General features: G+C 41.4%; 1 protein-coding gene across 1 annotated transcript in view; it reads left to right on the top strand.

The window, feature by feature from the left end:
- The window catches only part of PGAP1 (post-GPI attachment to proteins inositol deacylase 1), a 466,817-nt gene that overhangs the window by 236,372 nt on the left and 208,203 nt on the right, over positions 1–22,242 (top strand). The window contains exons 11-13 of the mRNA XM_083153565.1: positions 13,949–13,998; positions 17,918–17,969; positions 21,052–21,129. Of these exons, the coding sequence (XP_083009691.1) occupies positions 13,949–13,998; positions 17,918–17,969; positions 21,052–21,129 (180 nt within the window). The remainder of the gene's footprint in view (positions 1–13,948; positions 13,999–17,917; positions 17,970–21,051; positions 21,130–22,242) is intronic.

Genomic DNA, 22,242 nt, shown 5'->3' on the forward strand with positions numbered 1-22,242 from the left:
TGCTCTTGGATGGGACATTATTGTGCTGCTACCACTTGGATATGTGGATGAATGATAGCTGCTGTCCGCCAGTGTGATGAGTATCATGACCCTTTATTAAACTTTCTTCTTTTACATCATTGGAAGTATTGGATGTGCTGGTCTGTTCAGGTGCATTGGACTTTTGGTTTGCTGCATTTGTATATGAGATTATATATATATATATATAATATATAGGGGGAAACAGAGAGGCTGCACACGGAGACGGTGGTAAATGGCAAAAAACCCCTCAGGTGGTTTAATGTGACATAGAGCAACGTTTCGGGGCTGCGCCCCTTTCACAAGCAAAGTCAAACAACAAGACTTGTTGTTTGACTTTGCTTGAGAAAGGGGCGCAGCCCCGAAACGTTGCTGTGTGTCACATTAAACCACCTTAGGGGGTTTTTGCCATTTACCACCGTCTCCGAGTGCCGCCTCTCTGTTTCCCCGTATACACGCACCTTCCGTGTCAGGAAGGCACCGGGGCAATTTATATCCAGCACAGCATCTAGGAGTGCCGGTTATCCCGCATCTTTATATATGTGTATATATATATATATATATATATATATATATATATATATGCAGCTATTCCCTTAGGCTCTTGAATTTGAGCTTTAGGAAAGAAAGAGGCGGCACTCCAAGGATTTAGTAAAGTAGCGAAAAAATTTTTATAAGTTCATAGTGAAAGATCACAGCGACGATCAACAGCGACGTTTCAAGGCCATTCGGCCTTTTCATCAGGATGCCGTCCAAAGTGCAGTTAGTGCTGTGCAAAACAAAGATCTGAGCTGCAGCTCTCTTACCTGGTTATATGGCTTGTGCGTGCCCATGTGTCTCTGCTTCCCCAGCGTCTGACGGAGCCGTGCTTCCGGGTGCATCAGCTACTCCCCCTGCGTGCGGTTGTTGCTTAGCAACCCTGGACGCTTCGGGTTCCGTTGCGCTTGAAGGGTAAGAGGGACAAATAAATCAGACCAACTACAAATCGTTGGATATGTGTGATAAAACATGTGCAAACATATATAAATTGTATAGTGCTTGCCAAGCCATATGTGTGCTAATCAGTGCATGTATGTAAAAAGACATTCCTCAAAATAATCGACGAATCGGTGCATAAATTCCATACAAATGCCCCCAAAAAATGGACTAATATGGATCAATAGGAGGTCACAGCATTGAGAAATTTGGCTCAGAATTCCAGCATCACTCTACGCCCCGCAGATAAGGGTGGGGGTATAGTGGTGCAGGATACTGAAAAGTACATTCGAGATCTGGATGTCACATTGGGGCAGATGTATTAAGCTTTAACAAGAGATAAATCCAAGAGTGATAAGGAGAGATAAACGTCCAGCCAATCACCTGCTAACTGCCATGTTACAGGCTGTGTTTGAAAAAAGTCAGTAAGCAGGTGATTGGCTGGACGTTTATCTCTCCTTATCACCCATGTATTTATCTCTTGTTAAGGCTTAATACATCTGCCCCATTGGGCCTTATTTTGGTTCATTCTTTCTGACAAAATCCTTCTTAGATGGACAAAACCATGTGCACTGCAGCGGGGGGCAGATGTAACATGTGCAGAGAGAATTAGATTTGGGTGAGTAATTTTGTTTCTGTGCAGGGAAAATACTGACTGCTTTATTTTTACACTGCAATATAGATCTCACTTTGAAGTAAAACCCCACCCAAATCTAATTCTCTCTGCACAAGTAACACCTGCCCCACCTGCAGTGCACATGGTTTTGCCCATCTAAGAAGGATTTTGTCAGAAAGAATGAACCAAAATAAGGCCCATTATCTGACACCGCCACTTACAGGAAATTACCGGGCGATCCTACCAAGTCTTTTAAAAAAGAATTGGACACAGTCCTAACACAAGCTTACCAAGAAGGACATATAAGTAAAAAAGTCCACAAAACATTAACTCAAGACTTTCCCATCAACCCGGTCATTTACAGTATTCCAAAAATACATAAAGATTCTCAAAATCCGGGGTCACTTTTTCAGCCTGTCTCACAATTTTTGGACTCACTCATTCAACCCTATTTAGCTAAACAGAGGACATTTCTAAAGGTCACTACCCAACTGCTTTTAAAATTGGATAAAATACAACTTCTTCCAGAAAATTCCACACTATGCACTCTTGATGTAAAAAACCTCTATACGGTAATACCACACTCCGGAGCATTATCTGCGATGCAGGGTTTCCTACACAGAGTCAAGTTCATGGCCCTCGACCTTACGCTGTTCCTGACGCTGCTGGAGTTGACTCTCACCAAAAATTATTTTATCCACAACGGGAAATACTTCTTACAACTCACAGGTTGTTCAATGGGGTCGAACGTGTCGCCCTCTCTAGCCAACGTATACATGTTCGAATAGGAGAACGAATTCTTCTTTTCTGACATCAACATCAGTCAAAACATTGTCATGTATACGCGCTATATAGACGACCTGCTGCTTATATGGTCAGGCCAAAGTGAAGCAATAGCCCCATAAAATTCACATACAACATGGATAAAGAGACAGTCAACTATTTAGATGCTACCATCAGCATCAAAAACAGCGAAATCAAAACTGCAGTCTTTTACAAGGATACTGACAGGAATACACTCCTACAGTATAGCAGCAATCACCCCCCGGCGCTAAAACGCAGTCTCCCCAAATCTCAATTGATGCGGGTAGCAAGGATTGATAGCGATACAACACAGCGGGACATAGATCTCAAGGTTATGACCAATAAATTAGCTGCAAGAGGATACAAACCGTCAGATCTGAAAAAACAGAAGGAACAAATAGAGAAGATCCCAAGACAACAGCTCTTATCAAAAACAACAGAAAATAAGAAGTTTGAAAAAATACCATTTGTGACCACATACAACCCTGCCACGAGAATGCTATCCAGAGCTCTAAAAGGGATCTGGCCTATAGTAAAATGTGACAAACAACTGCCGACATTCAGCCAGAAAACAATAATGCCCAGCTACCGGAGGGGAAAAAATCTACGTGACATGTTGGTCAAATATTGAAAGTAAACCTAAAGCTACAATATTCAACATCCAAGAAAAGAAACCGGGTTGTTACCGATGCCCATCATGCACAGCTTGTAGTTATTTAGAACCAGGAGTCCGCTTTAAACATCCACACCTGGAAAAAACATACAAAATCCGACATGTACTTACCTGTAAAACTCCCTTTATCATCTATATCATAGTGTGCCCATGTAATAAATATTACGTGGGGCAAACTATAGTACACCTGAGATCCAGAATGGCATTACACAGGTCTGCCATCTCAGCCAGCCTACACGGAAAATCCATCAACCAACCGGTAGCCCGGCATTTCAAAGAAAATGGACACACTCTGGCAGATCTCAAGTGTAAAATTATAGATCATGTTCCCGCTCTCAGCAGAGGCGGCAATAGACAAAAAGTGTTGACACAAAAAGAAGCACAATGGATATATAGGCTCAATACGATGGCACCAGCGGGACTAAACGAAATGATAGCATGGGATGCTTTCATTTGACAGGAACACAGTTATAACAAAGCCTCAACAAAAACTGGACTTTCATACAGTATTAGTATTAACAACTTTCTGTAAAACAATGGAGCAGTAAACTAACAATATATTTTTCTGTACATTATAATAATAACTGTACCGTGTAGGACAAAGTGCAGTAGGTATTGCAAAACAATATTGAGTTAATCTACTAACTGTAAAAAGGCACCTACAGGCACAGGACATAGTGCGTCTTTTAAATATTTTATTCTGTATCATTACACATGCACTGATTAGCACACATATGGCTTGGCAAGCACTATACAATTTATATATGTTTGCACATGTTTTATCACACATATCCAACGATTTGTAGTTGGTCTGATTTATTTGTCCCTCTTACCCTTCAAGCGCTAAGCAACAACCGCACGCAGGGGGAGTAGCTGATGCACCCGGAAGCACGGCTCTGTCAAACGCCGAGGAAGCAGAGACACACGGACACGCACAAGCCATATAACCAGGTAAGAGAGCTGCAGCTCAGACCTTTGTTTTGCACAGCACTCACTGCACTTTGGACGGCCTCCTGATGAAAAGGCCGAATGGCCTTGAAACGTCGCTGTTGATTTCGCTACTTTACTAAATCCTTGGAGTGCCGCCTCTTTCTTTCCTAAAGCTCAAATTCAAGAGCCTAAGGGAATAGCTGCATATATATATATATATATATATATATATATATAATATATATATATATACAGTGGTCGAAGTGGAAATTTTGAAGTGGGGGTATGGAAATTTTGAAGTGGGGGTATGGAAAAGTAAAGAGTGAATATAGTGCGCACCTTCGGACACCCCCCTGTCCATCAACGTCCCCTGCCAGACTGCCCCGTTGTACAGGGGTATTACAAAAGCACAATATGTGCTGCTGAGTGATCAGAGAGCATCCTGAGGGGGAAAAATAACTTTTTTTTTTATCTTCAGATTAAAGTGGGGGTATGCCATACCCCCATATACCGCCCCACTTCGACCACTGTATATATATATATATATATATATATTAGAAAAATGATACCACTGCGCAAAACCCTTCAGGTGTCAATCAACAGATTATTCCTCCGTAGTGTGCAGCTATCTCCCAGACTCAACCACGGTCCATCAGTGTACTTTGAAGAAAAAAATAGGAGAAGTGCACCAATGAGCAGAATGTAAAACAGTTCCTTTACTAATAACAAAGCTCACATACACAGAGGTTTCAGCTTGCCAGCATAGGTGAAGGTGACAGGTGAATACAACATCAGCGATACAAGGGTGTAACAGTCCTCACGGTCTCCGTCTCAGCCCAACAGCCTCTCACGCTGTGGAAATGGACCTCTCGCCGGCACCAGCACTCGTTCAACCCGATAGTCAGACGCAACCACGTCCTCCGTCTTAGGTGGCCTAAGACTGAGGACGTGGTTGCGTCTATCGGGTTGAACGAGTGCTGGTGCCGGCGAGAGGTCCATTTCCACAGCGTGAGAGACTGTTGGGCTGAGACAGATTTTTTTTTACCTAAGTTCCGCTAACATTTTCTTTACCTAAGTTCCACATCACAATATCAGTATGTGCAAATATACATCACATAAAAAAATACGCCCAACGCGTTTCGTCACGCCAAAGGACTTAGTCAGGGGGGTGTGTCCAGTCTGATATTCTCCGCTCTTATATAGGGCATTCCAAACCCTTTCAGCTGTTATCACTGATCACCGTCAATGTAATTATCAAACGCTAACATTTTCTTTACCTAAGTTCCACATCACAATATCAGTATGTGCAAATATACATCACATAAAAAAATACATACATAAAAATACATTTTAATATCTCATATATAAAACACACTTATTATACAACCTCAATATATATATAAAAGTCAATAAAAATATATAAATAAAAATGCAATTTCATAAAATACGGCAATAATATGGGAGAGACAGGAGGAAGAAAAGAGAAAAAATATATTAGCAATATCATATAATATGACATAAAAATGCTGTCACAAATGTGCTAAATATATCAATATATCATAGCCCAATCATAAAGCGGGACTATTTAAAGAGATAGTCTTCTCAGACATGACAAGTATGTACAGAGTCACAGAATAAAGCAAATGCTGAGCTGCAAATATTAAAAAAAGGCAATCCTCATCAATAAGACAAATGCTCAAAAATGAAAGAAGGAAAACGGCATCACATATGCACTGGCAGTCCCGAAACCATCAGTCCCCTATCGACACAGTCCTAGGAGCACAGCTCAACAGCAAGGACCAGTCAGTGGACCCACAGTCATCGGGAAAACCACCTAGTGCACTAGGTGGTTTCCCGATGACTGTGGGTCCACTGAAAAAAAGAAGTCTAATATATACAGTTGTGTAATTTTATATATATATATATATATATATATATATACATACATGCACTGCGGGCGGCACTCACGGAAATAAATACAAACGCAAGGTTTTAGCTTAACGTTTCAATTCTATTACGAATTTTCATCAGCTTCTGATGAAAATTCGTAATAGAATTGAAACGTTAAACTAAAACCTTGCGTTTGTATTTATTTCCGTGAGTGCCGCCCGCAGTGCATGTATCTTGATTGGTCTATCCAGGAGTGCACCCGGAGCAGTCTATAGTTACTGGAGTATGAGTGCCGATTTCTTGGAAGGATATATATATATATATATATATATATATATTATACACATACATACACATTAAACAGAAGGGGGGGGCTTCATCACAGGTCGTAACTGGGATAACCTTACACTTGTGAAGAGACCCCCTTCCCCCACATAACAGCTTATAGAACCCCCCGCATGCAGTTCATGTCCCCACTTTAAAGTCCCTACATTTTATCCTATAGGGGCCACGAAGCTCCATCCCATTCAACTCCCCTCCTTCCCCCTTCTGCCTCCTCCTCCATAGCAGTTAAACACACATAAAAAAAATCCACATTAATCCCATATTACTTTGTTTAATGCCGCTTCCCCGCTTCAGTCTGCAGCCACAGCAGTTTAGCCTTCCCGCCCATGCCTTTTAGCCTTCTTGCAAGATGGTGACACCGCTGAGTCCTGCCTCCTTGTGGTGCGCGGGTGCGTGATGACATCACAAGCGCACCCAGCGCAATGCATCCCTGGGACCGTGGCTGAAGCCAGCAGAGGCTTCAGAACAGGGATTAGCACTGCAGGGTGTCGCGATCAACGCTTTGGCCACCCCTGGTTTAGCCACTCCCGCAACCCCCCTGCCGGACCAAAAAGAATAATCAGCATGGCCGATCTCCCTGATCAGCGGTGCAGATTATCCATGCAATGCAACCTGTGCGGCCGGGTAACATCCACTGTATGTCTCCCGGCCGCCAGACGCACACAGCCGCTGGCCCGCGGACACTTAACTCATTGTGGCCCGGGGGGCATATGGCACCCTGCTCCCCTGCCCAGCCCGCCACTGGATGCATGCTGTTTTTAACAGGTGTGGGTAAAAGCCGGAATCACAGTACATGCATTGAAAAAGCCGGAAACCATGTAAAGTGTATTAGAAAAGCCGGAAATCATAGTAATTGCATTGAAAAAGCCAGAAACCATGTAAAGTGTATTGGGTATGTATCATTGGATAGACAGCAACTAGGCCAACACCACTAGGTCGACTTGACTGAAGGTTGACATGCAAGAATGTCGACATGACTGAAGGTCAAGGTGGGTTAGGTCAACATGTCACAGTTGACATGGACAGTGAATTGTAGCACTGCGTCCCCTCAAATGGCTCGATGCACTCACCATGCTTTGGGTGCAGAGCCTCGCTATGCTCAGCACATTATTTTATTCTACCACCACGCCTGGTGGATGGTAGGGCATGAATGTTGGTAAACATGTCTGCTCAAAACAAAAAGGTGAATAACCACATGTCGACCTTTTGACTGTTGACCTTCCCCATGTCTACCTAATGACATGTCGACCTAACCCATGTCGAGCTTCAGTCATGTTGACCTTCCTGCATGTCAACCTTAATGCATGTCGGCCTAGAGGTGTTGACCTAATGCTTGTATACCTAGTCACTGTATACTAGTGTATTAGAAAAGCCAGAAATCATAGCAAATGCAGTAAAAAAGCCGGAAACAATGTAAAGTGCATTAGAAAAGTCAGAAATCATAGTTAATGCATTGTAAAGTGTATTAAAAAAGCCGGAAACCACAGAAAACACTTTAAAACATATATACATACTGATTTTCTGTCTGCCCCATGGGGGAGTAACAGGTAGGACAATTTGATGGGGGGGGTGACCCCATCAGGGGTGAGTGGAATCGGGGCATGGATGTGCGATTGCATCATTGTAGCCTCGCCCTCCGCACCCCATTTTCGTTGCTACATGCATCCCGGAGGTGCAACCTGCCCCCAGAGACTGCCCTGCTTGCAGTGCTGGCTCCGACACAGTTACAGGAACTGGGTGCTGCAGGGAATATTACAGTGCAGCACCCAATACAAAGCAATACAACAATTGATGTGCATGTTGCTCATTCATCAGCAGGGAAAAGGCAGGGACCTTAGGATTTAGTAGGATTTTGATAATATTTTTGCAATTTAGCTGACATAGGTTCCTGACCCTACACAATAAATGTATTCGTTTTTCTCTAGCCATTGTTATATTCAAGAAGCATGCTGCTGCTCAAAACAACAGGGCCCATTTACCATAGATTGCATATGCTTTTTCAAAGCATTTACTATTATTTCCGGCTTTTTCAATACATTTACTATGATTTCCAGCTTTTTCAATGCATTTACTATTATTTCCAGTTTTTGTAATACATTTACTATGATTTCCAGCTTTTTTAACGCATTTACTATTATTTCCGGCTTTTTCAATGCATTTACTATTATTTCCTGCTTTTTCAATGCATTTACTATTATTTCCAGCTTTTTCAATACATTTACTATGATTCCTAGCTTTTTCAATACATTAACTATGATGTTAAGCTTTTGTAATACATTTACTATGATTTCTGGCTTTCTGATACACTTTACCTGGGTGGGGTATATGGTCCCGACAGTCGGGATCTCGACAGTCATTAGCCGATGTGCGGGCACGGTGGGGAGCATTACGCTCACCACCTATTCTATTCTCCCTCTATGGGGGTCGTGAACCCCCACGAGGGAGAATAGCCGGTGGCCGTCGGGACCCCGGGTGTTGGGGTTTTGACTGTCGGGATCCCGACGTCGAGGTAATGACTGTCGGGAAACTGTCCTGCACACCTTTACCTGGTTTCCGGCTTTTTCAATGCAGTTGCTATGATTTCCGGCTTTTCTAATACACTTTACATGCATTTGCTATGATTTCTGGCTTTTCTAATACACCGGAGTCTTCGGCTGGTAGGTCCCTGTCGGGTTTCTGTTTTTTTGTCCCTGCGGCTGTCCACCTTCCGTGCTCGTCACCTCTCCAGGATTGCTGGAACCGCCGTTGAGTGGTATGCCCGGAGATTTTCCGGGCTCAGCTGCGCTGCCGCAGCGGGCTGTCCCGGAAAATCTCTGGGCATACCACTAATATACAATAGGTGCGCGCCAGTGGTGTCCAGGTGTGGACAGCCCACCCCCCGCCACAAACCTTGTCGTCGTCGTCCCCCCCCCCCCCATCACCTTTGCTCCGGCGATTGGTACGCCGGAGCTCCCCATACCAGCTAGCTAGCCGCCCGTCACTCATTTTACAGAGAGGTCGGCGGCAGGCTCGGGTATGGTCGGTGCAGCTCGGGGGACTCGGGACTGCTCACGCACCCGAGTTCTCCCGAGCCGCCGCGATCATCCCCCAGCCTGCCGCCGGCGTCACTGCTGAATGTGACAGGCGGCCGGCTAAGGCAGCAGTGGCAACTCTGGCGTACTAACGCCGGAGCAGAGGTGAGGGAGGGGGGCTTACAAATTCCTGTGGTGGGTTTTGCTGGGGCAGGATAAACCTGATGTATACGGTTTTTTAGAGTTCTGCACACATTATTAAATTAACACCCTAAAATTGGTGAATATTCCTTTTCTATATTTTAGAATTAGTGGAAACTCCTTTTATCTTTATTAAGAATAAACTGGATAAGGAGACGGCCACTGTTAGCGAATAAGGGGTTAAAAGATTACATTGACATACATACACTTAGTGATGATCAAGAAGAAAATTGTGATTTAAAGATTTAAAATGTAGGCAGAGATGACTGTAGGTGATGGTGCTTAGGTATGTACAGGGGTATATTCCCCACCAGGATGTTATTATGCACTCAATTTGGAACTCAAAATAGTTTCCACCGATTACACTTTTTAATATTTTGCCTAAATTGGCTTTCTGGAGTGTAATGGTTTATTCACTTTTTAAAGGAGATTGATGAGGGTTTTAGGCAGCTACAATGTTTAAAATATTATACATTGTCTAGATTTTAATTGTATCCATTCATTCCAATCTGGCGTTATGCCCAGAGATTGGGACAGAAGGCCTCTTGTATGAATGTCTCAGAATCTGAGAGCATGGAGCAGTAGTGCCATCTGCTGGACAATTTTATCTATTGTACAATTTAGTTTAATGCACCACACTGGTACCCTTATACTTGGTGGTATAGGGTATGCTTTGGCAGTTCCTGCTCTAATTATAACCCTCTATTGGTGAGGTATTTATACCACCAAACTCCTAAGTGAGGAGACATAAACACCTGGTATGATAATAAAGCATGAGGACAATAAATTTCCTGCACTAACACCAAACAGTCATTATTCCCTAGCGCTACAATGAAAGTTTAGCTTCTTCAAGCTGACCACCAGAGTGTTCTCTCATGCTTGAATATTTATTAGGAGCGTCCAGCCAATGGCTGAATCCGCTCTTGTCATGTGGTGTAATTTCGCCTATCACAGGGCGCATATGCTTCAGAATAAACCTGCCCTGGTAGGTTTGTCCTGCCCCACCAAAACCCACCACTCAAGCGGTTAATCTAAACCAGGCCTATCAATCATATCTTAACATCCCTTCTGAACCCAACAAAGCTGATTACATGCAACATAAACTATTAATATATTAATAGATACTTTCTTAACAATTGAAGCTCACCTGAAAGTAGATTACACAAAACATAAATATTTTGAATGGAGGAAAAGCTGGAAAATTATTGGCTTACAGTATATGGTACACAAAAAGACTAGAAGAAAACGAATACCAAGATTAAAACATGAAGGACATTTTTTAACATCTCACAATAAAATTGCAGCTAAATTTCATTCATGCTTTTCTAACCTATACTCTGCTGCCGCAGATAATACCCACCTCGCCACATCTTTACTCTCTGAAGCTGCCCTACCCAAACTAACCATATCACAATCAAAGATTCTGGAAGCAGAAATATCTCTAGAAGTAATCACTACAACCATTAACTCCTTAAAATTGAATAAATCCCCCGGTCCAGACGGCTTTATTGGAGAATATTATAAGCTTTTCAAAGATGATTTAGGTCCTGATATGGTGACACTATTCCAACATATTATGAACGGACAAGCTGCATTTCTAGACTCGTCACTCGGTAACTGGAATAAGAGCCGCAATCACTGCAATTGCAGCTGCTAATAACTCACATAACAAAAAAATATGTTGTTAAGCCTTGATGCCGAAAAGGCATTTGACATAATAGCATGGACACACCTATATAGTAGAGAGAATTTAGCCCTCGATTTATAAACCTTATTAAATTTTTCATAATAACCCATCGACAAAGTTGTCAGTAAATGGACCAATTGGCCAACCTGTCCACCTTTTTAGAGGAACTTGACAAGGATGTCCTTTGTCGCCCCTGCTATTTAACCTTTCCCTAGACCCCCTTAAACACTTTTTCCATTCATAAAGGCATTCAGATGGGTAGACGAGAAGTAAAACTTTTAGCTTTCGCAGATGACTTACTACTATGCTTCTCTAACCCACAGGAGAGTCCTACCAAAGTGATGTAGAAAATTTCACAATTTGGAGAAATTTCAGGATTCACAATAAATATCCAAAAATCTGTGGCATTACTCCTATCACCGGACAGATATCTTAGATGGGCACACAATTTAAATCTCACTTGGGCACCCACTAGTATCCCATATTTAGGTATACAATTACCGAAACATCTTTCACAACTTTACTCTTTAAACATAACACCCGCCATAAATAAAGTAGTCACTGAATTAAAACAATGGCATAATATCCAACTATATTTTTTAAGCCAAACACATCTTATCCAAATGATTTCCTTTCCTAAACTCCTATACCCTATCCAAGTCTTTCCTTTATTAATTAAAGCTTTTCGCAGATTCATCTGGTCTGTCAAAAATCCCAAAATCAGCCTAAAACTCATACAAAGAAATAAACAAGAAGGAAGTATAAACTTCCCCCATACATCCTTTTATAATCAGGCTGCTATTTGTCGTTATATTAAAGATTGGATGTCATCGGCAAGTCAGTACGCAGATTCCGACCTATAACAACAACTAATACCAAATATCCATTTTATTGCTTTTTTACATATGCAAAAAAAAAGACATACCCCTCTCACTTTTAGAAAATCCAATCTTCTCATCAACTCGATCAACTTGGTTTAAAATAAGACGCTCTTGGAAACTGTCTCCGTCATATTCATTATTTCTTCCTTTATACCACAACCCAGCTTTTCAAAATGGAGGCTATAACTACCCTTTTTATATATGGGACCGTTCTGGACTAAAAACAGTTAGTAACTTAGTTGACACACATCTCCAAATATCTATATCTATAAACCCGATCATGGATAAATATACCTTTACATGCATTAACACCTTTGCATTATTTCAGGCAACTCACTACATACAAGACTTATTAAAAAATATTTGAGAAGAAGAATGGAATAATCCACAAAACAAAGCTATGTCCCTACCAGATCACCCAAATAAACCTATCTCCTTTTACTATGTACTTATTTTTCACTTATATTATTACTTTTCAGTTAATCATCGTTCGGGTATGACTACCTGGCTAGAACACTTTCCACATCTCCAAATAGCTAACATTATAAACGCCCTAAAATATTCATTATCAGTCCTGCCAAGCACCTCTTACGCTGAAATGACATACATACTGTATACTGTAGAGTTTATTTATCTCCTTCTAGAGCTAGTATAATAGGTATGCTGGAGTCTACATCCTGCCTCAAATGCGATCATTCACCAGCCACACTATTTCATTGTCTATGGGATTGGCCAAGGATTCGTAGCTTCTGGGTCCATGTGAAACGATTTGTGTCAATATTCTATCCCTTAGAAATAACTTTAACCCCAGAATGGACAACCCTGGGCATAATGGATACCTCCACCAGGCTTTCATCTGACAATAAATACCTTTTAACTATTATATCCAATGTGGTACGCAAATGCATATTACAACAATGGATCTCACACCTACCACCATCCTTAAACATGTTTAAAGAAAAACTCTTTTTCATCTTTAGAATGTCGTGGATAGAAGCTTCTGTACAAAAATGTTCCCACATAACCAAATTTTTACGCCTTTGGGATAACTATATTGATACTCAAACACCCAATGTGGTGAGACAAATTAACATATGCTTTAACCGCACATAGAGGTACTATTGTATTTCTGCTATGACTGGGGACTGTGGGTGGACAGTCCAGACTCGGTGCTCTTCTCCTCCTCCTCCTCCTCCTCCTCCTCCTTCTCCTATTCCTCCTCCTATTCCTCCTCCTATTCCTCCTCCTCCTCCTCTTTTCCCCTCTCTTTCTTGCATACATACACAACTAACTACAATTTTATATAAACTCACCTCCCCTCCTTACCATTTCCCCTTTCTTCCCCTTCCCACTACTACACTTTGTCCGTACTCTCTACTTAATCACCTCTACCTTAATTCCCTCTCCCAATACACACTTTATATAATGTTTGACATCTGCATTACCCCTATAAAATAAATAAAAGAAAAATTCAGAAAGACTTTCTTTAGTTTACAGTTACCAACTTTAATATGTATATGCATGACCAAAGACATATTTGACACAATGACTTATTTTCATAACATACAAAATGCATAATTGTACTGAAACTAGCAGAAGTAGATACTGTACAAAAGTTTAATGCACATCAGAATATACAGAATATACACAATTTATTGTTATAATTGAATGTCAAGGTTATTCACTTCAACATTCCTAAAGCATGGATACTGTGTTTTGTGTAGACCTTTGACTTGAAAATACCACATATGTAAATCTTACTAAATGATGACGTGTATAAATACGACTTTTCTTTGTTGTATAAAATGTGTACTCTTATACATTTCAATAAAAAAGATTATTACAAAAAAAAACAATACAAAAATATTCCGTTTAAAAATTAACAAATTTAATTCACATTTGTTTCTTTATTTACAGTACACTCACAGTTGGATCTTTGGCTGTACCGAGAAAGTTTCCGCCAAATGGTAAGTTTTTTTATTGTTTACATTGATCTTAATTTTGTATCAGATTGCAGTGAATAAGGTTACAAATCTCATATTTTTTTCATACATCTGAATGCATTTTATGAAGTGCACCCAGATTACAGTGGTAAGGGTAACTCAGGGTTGCCTACTTTCTGGCTACCCTCTATGGCAGAGTGCAGCCAGCTCCATAAGGCAGGGTGGAGTGGCCTCAGGTGGGACAAAAAAAGGGCAAGGGTGGTGCTATAATGAAACAGTACTATTTGTGGGTGTGCCCAGCGCAATTGCATCATTGTGGTCACACCCCTGCCATGCAATGCTGGTTATACAGGCATCACACAGCAGGGGGTGGGGCTACAATGACATTGTTGAAGTCATTTGATCCCCATTGACCCTGCGGGGGGGGGGGGGACCTTGATAAAGAACAGAAGCTCGAAATGCGTTGGAAGGAGGTGGTGTCACTCTTTCTGAAGGTGTCCATGAGGTGAAGGTTGGAGAGAAGGTATGATCTAACTTTTAGACATTTTGGTGTACACCAATTTAACACCATGGATTCAGACCCTATCTCCATACCTCCCTCATTGCCCAACAGATTGGAAGTCACACATTTTAGGAATCTTTTACTATAAGAGATTTGGACATACTTTTACATACAGCATCCACTTAAGAAGGAGACCTTTAAGAAAACTTTTGAGGAATGTTATTATCAATCACATCATGAGTACGGGTATGCACCCAGTTTCCAAAGATACTGCTGTGTGTGTGTGTTTAATACCCCCTTTTTGTGTAAGTAAGGTATGCACTCTTACTGGCACTTGATGTTAATTTAACCCTGTTTGGAGTGACACACCAATACAATCTATTCCCACATCTTATCTTTACTTGTATCCTCCATCAATGATATGTATAACAAGCATGGATCGTTATCAGCTTATGATATACCCCATGATAAGATAAATATACATCCGCATTTTTAACCATTCAGCACCATCTTTTCAAAACCCTATCCCCTCTCTCCAAGCATACGTATACGATTAATAGGGATTGATCCGAGGATTTTGAAATAAATGCAGCAGAATCACAGGAGCGCCGCACTTTATTGAAGCTCCCACAAAAATTGATTACCGCAGGATTGGTTATTGTCCTCCCATTCTTATGTTGGCGAGCTGAAGGCCACACAGTGACATATAGACATGTTGTCCCACCCTACGCCTTCTACCCCCAGTGATCATATACACTACCCCCTACCCCCCAAGTAACATACAGAACCAACCTTACCTCTCCCCAGCTAAATGCACTACCTCCTTACCTGGGGTGTGCTTGGAGTGAGTAGGAACAGCAGCTACCCACACAGACCCTTCTTTCGATTTTACCCTGGCAGTACCTTTAACTGGTATGTTAGCAATGTATACAGGACCCACCAGGTCACTCCTTCCAGGTTCAAAATTTTCCACATTGGTACAAGACAATACATTATCAATGTCTACACCATTATCCCTATATGGTGGATCTTCATAGGATACCTGGAAATTAAACTGAACATTTTCAACACTACATGGGATCATTTCTGCTGTCCTACAATTAGACAACTACTTAATATCTAAGTTCCATGGTCTCTGAGAAGGAATGTGGTTATCTGAGCATGTTGACAACATTGCATTTATCAAATCAGGCACATTACTATCACCCTTTCCATGTTTACCTTTTTCTGGGCAGGCATCCTGGCCTACCTAAGGGGAAGCAGGGTTAGCAGCAATCCTAGTAACAGGACATTCATTATTATCAGTTACATACTCCTATCCAACTCGGATCTGTCCCATTTGTACAGTCAGTGTACCCTGGCCCCATGTCTCGGCCATACATCACTGGAAGAACAGGGTTAACTTCTAGCACAGTAACATTAATGACATCACCAGCAGCACCCCTACCACTATTAGGTTTTGGTAGCTTATTCCCAAAACAATTAGGACCTCTGTTTAACTCCAGATACTGGCAATAATTAACCAAGATACCTGTCTCCTTCTCACCCTCCCCTATCTCCATCACAAAAGATGCAACATTATTACAGATCATCCCAGGAGCATAACACAGAATTCCAACATTGCAAGGTTCAGCATGTTACATACTACCTGAGATGCATCATATGGTTCAATAGGGTTAGAGACCGCGGGGACAACATTGACAGATATGTGTAGAGTAAGTAAATGTCCCAAGTCAGTAGTCCCAAACACATTTGTGTACATAAAGTCAGAAAGTCTCACTTCTTTTCTAGGACATAGCCTCTTTCATGAGTATGTCTACTTCAATCACCTTCCTCCATAAACAAATCTTGGGCTACTGGTGGGAGCATGCTGCTCACATCCTCAGCTTTTGGGTCAATATACCCACTTGGCTTTTCTGGTGCTGTAGGGGATTGGTACTCTGCAGCCTCCCTGACTGCCATGCATCCTACAGTCTCCCTGTTATTAGCAGAGGGGTCAGACCTTTGAGTATCTGTTGAAATGTCCTGGAACAGCTGATTATCCACAACCAAGCCGGAAATTACTTGGCTGTCCCTGTCCATTTCAAAGACAGGGAAATGGCTGTGATGCTGTCCGTTGAAATTCACATCACCGGTCACAGGTTTTCAGTTGAGTTGAGCTATCTCCAACTGGAGTTTGCTTCCTCCTTTGGTTCTGCCACCTCTCTGGCAGATTCTCTTTCTGCTGCAGCCTCTTTTCTGTTGCATTCTGCAGCCTTCTATTCGTTAAACTGCTGTATCCGCTTCAGAGCCAATGCAGCATCTGACTCTTTCACATACTTAAGAACCATTTGTAGATGCAGATCTAAGGCAGAGCAGTCACTGGGAGCATTGGAGGCATCCAATCCCCAACGGGCGGGCCCCACATCCTTCAGTGTCTGCTGCTCCTCTTTCACTGATCTGTAACTTAATTGATTCCCCTACCTCAGACCTGGAATATGATTTATTCCCCCCCAGCTACTTGCTGCTAGTCCGCATCTCTTGGATCATATGTTCCCTGGTCTGCCCCTTGGCAGGCTCCACGGTTGATACCAGAGCCCACATCATGATCCAACTTCACACTATTAATTTCTGCAGAAAGTACAACTTCAGTACGAAGTCCACCTCCTGCTACCTCAGTAACCATGGCCGATGAACTTTTATGCACAAGTTTTCCATCATGATGCTCTGTATCGTCCTCCCATAGAGTCACAGATCAAGCTCCACTTAATGTGTGTCTCTTTGTGCTGCTTCGTATAATTAGCTGCCATTCCTCTGCAGTTACTTCTTCAAAATAATAATAATTTTAAGGGTGTGGTATATTAGGTCAACAGTGTGTGGGTTAACCATGTCTAGGACAACCCAAAAGATGGACATGCATAAGCTCGGCACTGGAAAAAAGGTTCACATATGCAAAATGATGACACAGTATAAGGTTGACATGTAAAAAGTTTGACATTTTTCACATTCACAAAAAAAAAATGCAACTCCATTCGATCCTGGTGTTCTTATTTGAGAACAATGGGACAGATAAAGCCTGGTGAGGTGATAATGTGGAACCAATTAGCTGTGTTTGAAAAATGACAGAAGTTAATTGGCTTGTGCGTTATCACTTTCCACTTAACACTTCATCACCACTTTATCATTTTACCAGGCTTAATACAGCTGCCTCAGTGTTTTATTTGTCATTGAATTGGCTCTCTGTGTCAAAGCTGTTTTTTATATCATATATGTAGCAACAGTGTCATTTGAAAATACTTTAATATACATTTGAAATAAAAACGAAAAAAAAAAATGGGCGAACAAAATTACATTAGAAATATTATTTTTTTGAAATTTCGAGTTACAAATGTTTATGAAAACAGTTTGTAGTGTCAATTGACATCTTTGGTGTTATTCTAAGTAAACAATTATTTGTTTTAGTGCACAAATGGAAGACTTTTCCTGGAGAACTGAACTGCTATCTACTGCAAAGGTAAGACCAGCTGAACAGTGGTTGGAGTCTTCACAATTGAAAAATTGGACCCTTAATAATTTAATATCATTTGGCATAAATCCATGTTTCAAGGACATTACAAGAATAGCATAAAATTAGTTGGTACTTGTTTCCTAGCACAGCGCCCACGATTTTCAGTCGTATGGCATCTTATGCATTGTATCACCGCATATATTGCCATATAGCCGCATGCATTGCGATGCAATGCGATTTAAGCACCCTATACAATTTTTAATTGTATAAGCACCCTAATGGGTGCTTACAATGTTAAATGCACCCCCACGCCACCCCCACTATCAACGCCAACCCGAAGCGTGGCGAGCACAGCGGTACGCATCCTCCAAACCTTTTCATACCCCCACTATCCACGTCGGCGTGGAGTTGATTTTATATAGTGTGGCGAGCGCAGCGAGCCACCGAGCCCGAAGCGTGGTGAGCGCACGCGTATTACTTTACATGTATTCCGCATCCCCTCGCGGGGCTCGCTGTGCTCGCCACGCTTCGGGCTTAGTGGCTCGCTACGCTCGCCACACTATATAAAATCAACTCCACGCCGACGTGGATAGTGGGGGTATGAAAAGGTCGGAGGACGCGTACTCCCGCCCCTCGCGGGCTTGCTGCTCTCACAACGCTTCGGGTTGGCGTTGATAGTGGGGGTGCTTTTAACATTGTAAGCACCCCTTACGTTGCTTATACAATTAATAATCTAATATATGGCATACAATGCGATGGTATACGATTTAAAATTGTATAACTTTGGCTGACATCGCGTAACATCGCATCGCATACCATTGTATGGCTTATGGTATACGATGCAATGGGCACCGTGCTAGGAAACAAGTACCAATTAGTTTGATGCATAGCTAGCATGAATTCATTTTAATATGTTCATGTTTATAAAGCAAAATCTTTTACATGTATACTGCTGGCAACATTGAAATGCTTTAATTTAATGGTGTTACCACCATCATTATTTATTTATTTATTTACAGTTTCTTATATAGTGCAGCAGATTCCTTTGTTGTACAGTTGTAGACAGTGATAAAACAAACTGGGTAACAACAGACAGACTTGGCGGTAAGAGGAGTGGGGGTTAAGGTAGATAGGTTTAGCGCTTGAGTTACCTCTGTGCGAAGGGGCTGCAGACCCAGAGTGGTCCAAACTCTAAATACAAAGCTAAACTAAATGTAAGAGGACCCTGCTGCAAGCTTACAATCTAAAGGGACATAGGAGGGAAACCCAAGGACAGGCACCAGTAATAGCATAGCAGTCCCACCAAGTTACAAGTCCAGAAGAAAAGCTATATAATACAGAAGTGCCTCAGAGGGATATGAGTGTGGTAATTATGCCATGGATTGAAGTATAATGCCAGGATTATCAAGAACATTTCATATAGTCTTCTTGCTGACATAACATACCCAACCCATATTCACCCATTCATGTACTTCATAATGATTCTACAGTGCAGGGGTATTTTCTTGTAATCACAAATTGGTACCCCTGTTTCTGTGGCTGGCAGGATGTGGGTGATAGCAGTTTTAAGTTTTAGCATTTTAATACATATAAGATTAAGAGCTGCATAAATGCACAAAAATTTAAGTTTTATGGTTTCCAATATGCAGAACACCGGCTGGTAAAATGAGTTTCCTATTGAAAAGCTATGTCCAATTTTTCTACATGTAATGTGTGTAGAAGGCAGGAACGCTTCTCTAGGACATTGAGGCCTCGTACATTGTTAGAGTAAATGGTTAATCTAGCCATAGGGAAGATGTTTTAAAGAGCTTCTAGAGATTAATCGATTTAGCCCACTTTGCAAAAGGTAGACCGCATTTGCTTGAAAGGGGGAAGGAAGTAGAGGAGAAAGCAAAGCATGAAAAAGAGAAAAAAAAAGAGACAGGAAAAACACCTAAAAAAAAACAATTAAAGTGAAACCAATATGTAAAATATGACACGTGCCTAGAATAAAGATGGCCAATATATAGCAATATATAAGACTAAATATAACACTAAACTTAATGTATGTGGGAAAGAGCAAAATATACAATTATAGGTCAGGGTTTACCAATAAGAACAAAAGGATACTCAAGTACAGATGGAGCTGGCGTCGCTCTTGCAGGGGATCGCCAGCCGCCATCCCCCGCCAGCCGCCATCTGATCTGCGAAAGGGGAAGAAAATGTCAATATGTGTGTTTTTGAATTTTTTTCCCTATTCTTGATTTTTTTTTTTTACTTTTCCATCCATGTGGACAATTGTGAACAGTAAAGTGTGCAGAGTGCAACAGTAGCAAAGAACCTGGCTTGAAGCATTGCTTGCAATGCAGCTACTTGATGGTCCACATGCTCTTGTGCAAATAATGACATAAAAATGTGGCAAACCCTTGTCGAATTTTAAATGTTAACTGCCTGCTTTTGTCAACATTTTATCAATGCTGACCTTGTAGGGTTTGGATCATTGGATAGACAGCAAATAGGTTGACAAGAAGGAAGGTCAACATGACTGAATGTCAACATGGGTTAGGTCAACAGGGTCATTAGGTCGGCACACGCATTAGGTCGACAGTCAAAAGGTCGACATTGGGGTTTTCACTTTTATTGTCCCGAATTTCAACACAGTCGACATGGACACTGAAACGTAGCACAGCGTCCCCTCGCATGGCTTCGGGCACGGTGCCTTGCTACACCCGGCACACTATTTTTTCTCCCAACGCGCCCTAGTGTGTCGACCCAATGACCCTGTTGACCTAAGTCATGTCGACCTTCCTGCATTTCGACCTAGTGGTATCGACCAAATGCTTTTCGACCTAATGCTTGTAGACCTAGTTACCCTATCCCGACCTTGTGTATGTCAACATTATGCTGTTCTAATGACTGTCTACTTGGACATTTTCTGTGAGCTATACTAAACCTGTAGTAAATCTTCTGGCCAGAGTTTAGCACTAACTGGAAGGAGTGGCAGAGACATCTACAATTACATTAGGAAATACACTTGTTAATTTTGGATCTAAAAGACTCTATGCATAATAGTATTGTCTTTAATATTTATTATTATTTATTTCTGTAGACTGTGACGTTAAATCTTGACGAGTTCTCTAATTTTTCACATTTCGTGCTCTATCTGCCTACAACCAATAACAGTAAGGTAAGTCATTTTTATTACTTCCAAATGTCAAAGTATAAAGTACAAATCCATGTGTGTGTGTGTGTGTATATGTATGTATATATGTATGTGTGTATATATATATACTGCAGTACGCTCGGCACTCCGGACAAGAGGTTTACTCACCGTGGTGCCTTCACTTGCATGCATACAAACTGGTATCTCCAGGCTTATGGCGGGGCCTCAGAGAAGAGAGCGTCACTCACAGGTTTTTTTAAGAAGATTTTATATAATCATTGTGCAAAATACAATAGTCTCATGTTATCCACGTTTCAAGGCTGAACGCCTTTTCCTCAGGAGAGACATAAACTGCTGGGTGTGCTGATGTGTTTTTCCCTATCTCCCCACATCAGCACACCCTTCACTTTATGTCTCTCCTGAGTAAAAGGCGTTCAGCCTTGAAACGTCGATAACATGTATTTTGCACAAAGATTATATAAAATCTTCTTAAAAAAACCTGTGAGTGCCGCTCTCTTCTCTGAGGCCCCGCCATAAGCCTGGAGATACCAGTTTGTGTATATATATATATATATATATATATATATATGTGTATATAAATATATATATATATATATATATAAGCAAGGGGTCCGGCACTCGGGCAGAAAGGAAACAACGACTTAGGTGCCCTTCTATCTTGCGGAGGAGAGAAATAGTCAAAGTAGGAAGAAGTCACTCTAAGAATAATTCAATGCTGCACGGCGGCAGTCAATGCAAAAAACGGAAAGACACTGGTATAGTCCAGTGTCTTCCCGTTTTTTGCATTGACTGCCGCCGTGCAGCATTGAATTATTCTTAGAGTGACTTCTTCCTACTTTGACTATATATATATATATATATATATATATATATATATATATATATATATATATATATACAGGTTGAGTATCCCGTATCCGTATATCTCTTACCCGAATTATTCCAAAAACCGTGGTTTTTGGAATCATTCAAATTTTTTTTTTTTTTTTACCCCCCCTAAGCCTCTTTTCATACTTACCAAGTCCCAGTGCGTCCACAGCAGGCCTCCGGCATCTTCTCCAGGGTCTCCAGCGGTCCCAGGAATGCATTGCGCGAGTGTGCGCGCGCGCCGGTGAC

Source organism: Crinia signifera, chromosome 7 (assembly GCF_055691185.1).
Source record: "Crinia signifera chromosome 7, ASM5569118v1, whole genome shotgun sequence".
Classification (NCBI taxonomy): Eukaryota; Metazoa; Chordata; class Amphibia; order Anura; family Myobatrachidae; genus Crinia; species Crinia signifera.